We start from the raw sequence: 9108 nt of genomic DNA, 5'->3' as shown, positions 1-9108 counted from the left end.
CAATTAAACGTCCCTAGAATTAGCGATAGACGGGACTTTCTATTTCACAGCTCACGGAATATATATTTAGTAATATCCTAATAGTCAAACTTCATAAATCTTGGGTATTTCTGAAAATGCGGGTTGTCGTTTTGCTTATGTGCTGCGATTCTGGAGGGCTAACATAAATGCAAAGTTTAAAACAATCACCAAAAATCGAAATCTGCTTCAAAATTGAACTGAGTGTAGAGTATAGTTTCTTAGGTCGTGAATTGTACGTGGTAGAGTTTCGAGGAGCTTTTGAATGCTCTAAGTGGTATTTTCATAGCGTTGGTCAAAATGAAATTCTCGCACATACAAAGTTAGCATAGCAGGGGTGGAAATACTTAAGAAAAAAATAAAGTAGGAAACATTGTTATGGCTAAAGTACATAGTATGAAGAAGACTATGGCTTTTCAAGGATACAGTAGGTGGTTGCTTCACGTATTCGATCTATGCCAGTCGGTTTTTCAGTTGAGGCGGCGAATTACATCCATTAACAACAAATTGGGTGGCTACAGCAATAAAAAATTCAATTTAAAAGAAGAAGCAGTATATTTTAGGTTTTATGATTTTTCAGGGTGTTGGATACAACAAATTTGCCTTTATTCTGTCCGTTTCTTTTGAGATGAGGTCCAGCTTCTGCGTGGTTAAAATGTTTAGATCAACAATTTTAAACCTGCCACAAATTTTCCCGTTATAAAAGTAGCTGTAGGTAAGACTGTCGCTACTAAAGAGCTTAATTCTTGATAGTTTGGACTTGAATTAATTCAGGTGGATGAGAAACAGATTTTTACTTTCTCACAGTGGGGTCGACCGTACCAGAAGCCAAATTTGCATCAACACCAAATCAGCACATATCCATGAAAAAAACTCAATAATTAATTGAATATTATGTAGAGCTCGAATTTATTAAACAATTTATTCGATTCGTCTTCAACTGGAAGAGTTCCTCTGACTCCCCTCCTTGTGCCATGTCCACGTATCCCATTTGACTAAGAGGAAGCCTGTTACTTGAAGGATCATACGATGGTACTCTAAGATAAAATTAGGTGCTTTTCTTTTGCCCGATATTTTATCTATTTTTTATGGAGCTCTTGAAACCATTGAAGCACCCAAATAGGCAAGTCGATCAAACATACGAAACCAATTGATAAACCAGAAACGGAAAGCATATGAGACCGCCCAGTAACGATCAGAGGAAATATTATTCGAACGATGAATATATAAACCTGGCTTCATCCCTAGGTTCTTTCAACATCATCAAACAAAAATGGCCGCTCAAACTACTCAGAACAAGAACAACACTCCAAAGGACAACAACTTGAACAAACACGCTGGACGTGGTGCCGTTCCTTTCATGTGTACTATCGTTTAGATTAATACATACGATTCACTTTAACATCTTAAACTTGTAGAATTCGAAGTGGTGAAGTTCCAATCCTAGAAAGCACATTCAACTTGAGAACTCAAGACATTCATTACAAACGACGTTTCCGTAAAGTGATGAATCTTACTTCAACAAAGGGGACGAATTAGACCCTCCAAGTATTATTCTTTCGCCTTTCGTTATTCTTGTGTTATCATAATTTTTTTTTTCGTTCCTCTCCTCCACTGGTACTGGTGCACTTTGAACGCGCTTTTTCAGGAAGTTGAACTGGGTCAAAACATACTACTCCAAGAAAAAGCCAAAACACATAATGGCTTTAATCCAACCAGTCTAGCGTGGATCCGATTAAATTTTCTCAAGGATTATGAATATGTCATTGATTTAGCTGCTGGATGAGAACTGGGCGCTTGACACGCTGGTATTGAAAATGCCAAAACAACAGACCTGGCGAATCTCGAGTTGCAGCTGTCCGAGGATGATGAACGAAGCTCTACATGATTTATGGGGCCAAGAAGCATCATATTAATTGCTCTCTAAGGGTACCATTTCTTATGAAATGAAGTTATCGCCAACTGTTCGAAAAATTGACAAGTTTCGATACGCTGCCTTATATTTCCATGCTGAAGACAAAGGTTCTTGGAATAATGGCTGGTATCTAGAGCTGTATATCTGGAGATATTATTGCTGCAAGCTTGATGGGTACCGTCTTCATATTCAATGAGTTATGAGCAATTTGGATCTAATAAGATATATGTGAACTATACTCCTCCTGCTTGGTAACCCCAGGCTTGAATGGTATCACGAGGATTCCGCAGATTTTGGTCACTCAGGGAGTTTGCTTCCAGATAAATTGGATGTCTTTTGGGCGAATAAATGCATTTTCTGGCTTTCATGTGACAATCTTCGATAAAAAGCTCATTTCTTATCGAAAATGAACAGGGATAACGGATTCATAATTGAGGTTGTTTTCTTTATGCGAAATTTTAACTGTTTCGAACCTACGATGATGTTGGGTGTCATAAGGCGATGTTTTCATATCCAGGGCAGCTATGAAGGGTTGCAGCATGCTCAGAAAGGCCCCAAAATCTGTCAGTGCATTATGTTGGTCAACAGGATGATGGAATAACAACTCTGATTTTCATTTTTATCAGTTGTTTGCCGGTGATCCATCTTTTTAGGTGCTTCATTGGGACCATATACTTCTGACGCGCCCTGAAAAAGCTTGCCACGATCAAGCCATAAAAAGCCAAAAATCAAAGTGTCCGCAATGCATTTAAAATTATCTGTCCTTGGGGAAAATGAATCTAAGGATTTTGTTGATGGTGTTTATTTTTTTACAGCTTCAGAATTGATGTAATGGCGGCGTTTTTTTGTTATCGAAATGTCAAAATACGAATACTTATAAGTCGGGCCCCAATGAGCGGAAGTCTTTTACAAACACGTTTCCGAAGAGCCAATGATAAGAAGTATAAGGTTAAACCATCACCTGAAGTACAAGCCCATACACTATGGAACTATGGTGAATTCTGAGAATGACGTTTTTTTTGGGATCATGTTCATTACCGATCGAGGGATCGTAGGAAAGATACCAGAAAGGACATACCAATGTTAATTACGTCTCAGATTATATTGCTGATACCGAAGGACCTTTATCTCGCTTATGTTGAAGATCGCCAGAATTAATGTTCCAGGAAGATATCCCCCCTATTATATCCTCGTAGCCTGTTTTAAGTGCAGTGGCTTGTTTTGATAAGATGCCATAAAACAGAGCACCGAGCATCGGCAAATTTACCAAAGTTTGTCTATTTAGATAGTGCAAGGTTCAATTGTATTAGAAATAGAATTCTGCTCGATATAAAGGTCGATTCTAGAGGGAGATTACAGAGTCTAGTGGAAGAAATGGAGGGACGAAGAAGTTATCGATAACATCGCAGCTAGTGTGTTTGTAATAGTTCATTTATTTCATGATGCAAATTGTAACAGTGCCCCAGGTCAGAATCTGACTTCTACTGTTCATAAAGCACTTGCCTAAAAGGGATGGATCCTCACTCAGTATGGACTAACCAAGAAGAAACCCATACACCTCATTGCCCATTGCCCATAGGCCATTGGTAGGAGATGCAAGTAGACAAAAATGGAACAGGCGATAAGCTCAGCTCAATGGTAATTCTACAGATTTGACTGCTACAGGAGATGTTACTTGTTCCATCAAAATGGAGGGATGTCCCGAAGATCTTCCGCAGCCAGTTTGTAATACAATCTCCAGCTTCTGCCTCCCACAAAGAAAAAGAATAAGTAGAGACCTGAGTATTCGATATCCAGGACTACTCTGTTTTAGGCATTCAACTGGTGAGTTGGGATCGTAGGTTTCACCTGATGAGATGAATCTTAGCCGAATCCCAAATCTCGTAACTTCAGACTTTCCAGACGTCGAGGTCTCATTAGTACTATGCAAATTACAAGAAAAAAAAAAAATAATGAAACAATTTCTGTCCACAAAAAATCCAATTAAAATCAGAACATGTTAAAAACAAGATTTGATCTTCTCTTTTCTGGTCTCAAACCAGTCACACTAATTTATATAAAAATTTGGGGGTTTGGGCTACGCTGGACGACTCTCCACTTTCAAGGACGAGCAGATAAAAAAAAAGAACTCAAAGAAAATTTTACTACTCCTTCCAGCTTGACCAAGATAAACAGCCCAATATTCATGAGACGATTAGAGCTGTCCCCTTTTTTTTTGGAAGTTTGTTTTTTACATAAAAAGAAGGGATACCCAGCCGCACTCTTAGATTAGAGAATGCATGAGATCGTCGTGGTGCCTGAAGCGAACGTGGACCCTGCTTCCAATTTTATTACCTCCACGAAGGAATAGCCTTAGAATGGATACTCTTAGATTTCTCGGCGTTTTCGGACCTTTTAACACATGAAAGTGTACTAAGACCCCGCTTTTGAGACTACGACTCTTGCGGTCAACCATTAATCTTAAGATACGAGACAGAAAGCAATAGTGTAGTTATGAGCTAGGCAGTAGCCAAAAGGAGGTATAAATCAGAAGGAGAACACATGTTCCTCGTTTTTTCGGAAACTCACGGTCCGTTTGCCCTCCCGTTCCGCACTGGGGTACAACAAACAATAGGTGGCCATTGTGTAGGAGATCGAAATATAAGGTTGCAAATTTGCCGTCGGTGGCTTCATCAACTACTTTATTATGAGCTCAATTAACCTCGATTCGCTCCCCTGGTGGGCATGGATTTTTGTTTTAGTTGTGGTGTATAGCTTGGGCTCATACGCTAGCTACTACTCTCGGTTGCGAAAACTGGGTGCCCGTGAGGCTCCTTTTCTTAAAGACAGCGCCTATGGCTTTTGGTATACTACACAGATTTTGAAAAGTCAGAGGCTGGGGCAGTTACCTGATTTTTCAAAGGCTTGTATGACGATGCCAACAGTGATACGCTAATTTTCCGTTCTACCGGCAATTTACGGTACACTACAAGAGATCCTGAGAACATCAAAGCTATCTTAAGTACCCAATTCAATGAATTCTCTTTGGGACTTCGCCACAAGCAATTTAGGGTACTCCTTGGGGATGGAATATTCACTTTAGATGGTGATGGTTGGAAACATTCGAGAGCGATGCTTCGGCCACAGTTTGCCAGAGAACAAGTGTCCCATGTTACCATGTTGGAACCACACGTCAAGCAGTTAATAAGAAGGGTGAAGGCAGTCGATGGTTCAAAGTTTGACATCCAGCCCTTATTTTTCAAGTTAACTATCGACTCAGGAACTGAATTTTTATTTGGAGAGTCCTGCTCGTCTCTCCAAGATGACATTGTTGACTATTCTAAGCTTGTTGGCCCCGCAGACGTGGATAAATTTCCCCAAGCGTTTAACACATCTCAAGTGTACCTTCTTTTGAGATCGGGATTACAAAACTTCTACTTTTTGCTCAACTCCAGGGAATTCAGAAGATGCAACAGAATTGTTCGCGGATTTGCTGACTACTACGTCGACAAGGCCCTTGCAGCAACGCCAGAAGAATTGGAAAAGGCATCAGAAGGAAAATATGTGTTCTTATATGAGCTAGTCAAACAGACCAGAAATCCTCAGGTCTTGAGAGATCAGTCATTGAATATTTTAGTGGCTGCCAGAGACACAACGGCGGGCCTTTTATCGTTTTTGTTCTTTGAACTTGCTAGGAACCCAGCTGTTTTCAAGAAATTGCGTGAAGAAGTCGTGAATGCATTTGGAGAAGGAGAGCAGGTTGATTTAGGCAAAATGACCTTTGAGTCGCTTAAGAAGCTCGAGTATCTCAAATGGGTGCTCAACGAGACACTCAGGTTATACCCTTCGGTTCCACAAAATGCTCGCTTAGCGACGAAGGATGCAACATTACCAAGAGGTGGAGGGCCGGATGGTAATGAGCCAATCTTTGTTCCAAAAGGTGAGATCGTTGTTTATACGATTTATGCTACTCATCGGAACCCAAGCATTTATGGCAATGATGCCCACGTATTTCGCCCTGAAAGATGGGGTGAAGCAGATCTCAAGAAGGTGGGTTGGGGCTTCCTTCCTTTCAATGGTGGGCCTCGAATTTGCTTAGGACAGCAATTTGCGTTAACTGAAGCCTCCTATGTGACAGTTCGCTTGTTGCAGAATTTCCTGAACATCCAGTCATTTGATGATGCTGGAGACCCTAAGAAGAATACTCATTTGACTATGTCCTTACTTAATGGTGCTAATATCAGATTCTATTAATTTAGGTAAACTAAGATTTATGATACATCAGTTGTTCAAGGAAAGTCACCAAAACGAGGACCGAAGTAGCCATCAGGTGCCTCTAATGTAACATTCTTTAAGGTTTGTCTACCAACACCACCTTCAATTCCTTCGTATGGAACAGTATTGCCCCACCAAACAAGTGGTTTTTCGTTATACTGAACGGCAAAGAAAATGATGATACTGCTGAAAGCGACGCCTGCGTCCAAAGCTCCCGATAAAACATAGTTGTACTTTTCCCACCATGCTTGGTAGTGCTTCCTGATGTAGTACATAAAAGCAAACGAAGCGTAAACACCTGCCGTATAGTACGACAAGTTATAAGGAGCGTACACCAACATACCACCGATAATCAATGTGGGCTGGAAATATTTAGTATACTTCTTTGGACCAAATTTTTTGAAAAGAATGCAAGGGATAGTGGCAGCTGCACCCATCAAGAAACACCATTCGAGCAATGGATAAAGCCCACCAAAGACCTTTTTGGGACCAATGGTACCCCATAATACCGATGCAGAGAAGAAAACGTTGGAGCTTGGACAGTAGAATTTCTGATTGCTTTGAGGGGTGCAATAGTCTTCGACATTGTCAATCATAAAGTTCATCACAGCTAATGAAACAAAACAGTTAATAAACATGGAAAGCATTTGACAACGGAAGAGTGCTCTTGGAGGTATCTTGACATAGTGGCCCATCTTTTGGTCGGTGATATAATTCTGAGCCTGGCCATTGATGTTATAACCAAGAGCTTTGATAAAGTTCAAAGCAAGACCATTACCTGGCAAGGCGTAACCAACGATTAATTCAACCAAGACATTAAGACCAAATCCCCATCCTGTAGTTGCTTGGATAGCAGTGAGAGGAATCAAGAAAACCAAATTCATTCCAAGTGCAAAGAAGATACCCCAGACAGGCGTTTCAGCAGGATACACTTGAACACAAATAATGGCCAAGACTATCGAAACAACTAAAACAACGAGAAAGACCCAGTCTGCAACCTCCTTGTACTTCTTCATCATCACAGTATGAGGGTCATCGAAACCTTCGAAATTTGATTGTCTAAAGTTCTTGAATGAGCTACCAATGTTTTTGATGGCGAACCACATTGGTCTCCAATTCAATGCAACTTCGTAGATAAAGGCGAATGGATAGATAGCAAAAAAAGTACCATAGACAACCAAGTTGGCAGCTGAATAAAATGGTGGTCCGATTTCTTCGTACTTTTCAGCATCAAACAATGATCTTTCATTAACAACTTCGTTAACTTGGTATCTCTCACCCCTGTTGTTAAACAAAGTAGAGGTATTAATTGGAAGATAAGCCGACCAATAATAGTTTGAGTAGTATACTCCAATGATGCAGAAAAACCCAAGGAAAGTTCCAATATATTGGTTAATCTGAGAGTAAAATGGGATAACCAAAGCTGCATTCGTGTTAATGATGTTCCAATCAAAAGTTGGAATTGGATTCAAACCCAAACCATAGAGATGACCAGTGACCAAGTTTAATGTAAAATTCTCTGGAGCAATCCAGGTGAGCCAGTTAAAATATGACAATGCCTCGAAAAGGTATGTGGGAACCCAGAAATACAAAAACGAACCAACAAAGAAAATAAAGAAGAAATTGTATCTGGAAAGTGTCCAACCATTTATATTTGCTTTCTTTTCTCTTTGCATCAAAGCTTTATTTAATGCAACGGTTGGTAAAAGCGTGGGCCACATAGCTCTAACGGGATAAACAGCAAATTTTCTGATAAGCCCAGCAAATCCGAATCCCATGAATTGGGTAGAAAGCACTAGTAAGATTTGGTATCCCCAGTCGACCCATTGATTGTTATAGTAGTGAGGAAGTCTTTGGACATGGATATTGGAAGAAACGTAGGGAGTGCCTGCTGAAACAGAGTAAAAAATAGTGGCCAACATTTGCTCCTTGTAGTTCCATGGACCAGGATTCAAATCAAATGACCATTTCCAAATCTTGAAGGTTTTATGAGGAAGGATAGCTGCCATTAATTCACCGGAAGGATAAAGCAAAAGCTGAACAACAGAAGATCCCAAAGTAATGGCTGGTTGCCTCTCTGAGAAAAACTGATTCACAAAGGAGCCAACAGCAGTCCAAATGATACCAAGGAGATACACTCTCAATGTTTCAACAGGAAGATTAGGATCATCGTAAGGATTTGTAACAGATCTAACCTCAGGGTATGGAGAGTGGAAAGCAATCATAGCAGCCTCAGTACGGATTTGGAAGCCCCAGTCAAAAATTCTGAAGATAGATGATTCCACATCAGAGTTTGGTGAATCGGAAATAGAAACAGCCAGGTTGGTCTTCTCGGCAAAATACCCTTTCTCGTTGCTCAGAGAAGTCTTCTCATCCGGGAAATTCCCTTTTCCTTCAAATCTGGATCTAGCAAGGTACTCTGGAGCGGATTTGTAAAGTGTTTCAATGAAGTCATACTCACTGCTTGGAATATTAACATCATCCTTATGTTCTTCTAAGTACGCCTTACAAATCTCCAAAGATTCTTCCACAGACAAAGTCGATACCTTCTCCAACATGAAGGTTGCAGCGATAGGTAAATCTTCAAGAGACTCCAAATGCTCGAAGTTAAGACGCTTCAACACATAGAATTTTTGTTCAGCTGTGAGGTCCTCGGCAACATCTTCAATAGCTATGTCCTGGGAGTTGAGAGCGTTAATGTCCACTTCATGAGCTGCAATATCGGTACGAGAACCAGCACTTGTAATACTGGTAAGAGCGTGCACTCCGGTGATTTCAGTATGCCCCTTAGAATCACCAGACATCTTTGGATTTGTACGAAGAAAGTCACCATGGAAAGGGAAATTTTGTGGGTATTTATGCCTCCATTAGATCACGATAACATGCATGGTCCACGATACTCCTCAACTATGTTATCATCA

General features: G+C 40.3%; 2 protein-coding genes across 2 annotated transcripts; one reads left to right on the top strand and one right to left on the bottom strand. All coding sequences in view use genetic code 12, as the record gives it.

The window, feature by feature from the left end:
• Positions 1-1291: 1291 nt before the first annotated feature.
• On the top strand, positions 1292-6166 carry CXQ85_004148 (cytochrome P450; the record flags this gene model as incomplete). The annotated part of the gene is made up of 2 exons (XM_025487778.1): positions 1292-1382; positions 4836-6166. The coding sequence occupies 2 exons, from the start codon at positions 1292-1294 to the stop codon at positions 6164-6166; spliced, it is 1422 nt and encodes a 473-aa protein (XP_025344794.1).
• A 35-nt stretch (positions 6167-6201) lies between these two features.
• On the bottom strand, positions 6202-8991 carry CXQ85_004147 (OPT family small oligopeptide transporter; the record flags this gene model as incomplete). The annotated part of the gene is made up of 1 exon (XM_025487777.1): positions 6202-8991. The coding sequence occupies one exon, from the start codon at positions 8989-8991 to the stop codon at positions 6202-6204; it is 2790 nt and encodes a 929-aa protein (XP_025344793.1).
• Between the last annotated feature and the right edge of the window lie 117 nt (positions 8992-9108).

Source organism: Candidozyma haemuli, assembly GCF_002926055.2.
Source record: "Candidozyma haemuli strain B11899 chromosome Unknown F_2014730914, whole genome shotgun sequence".
NCBI lineage: Eukaryota > Fungi > Ascomycota > Pichiomycetes > Serinales > Metschnikowiaceae > Candidozyma > Candidozyma haemuli.
Note: the sequence above shows the minus strand (reverse complement) of the source record. Positions and strands in the feature narration are given on the sequence as shown.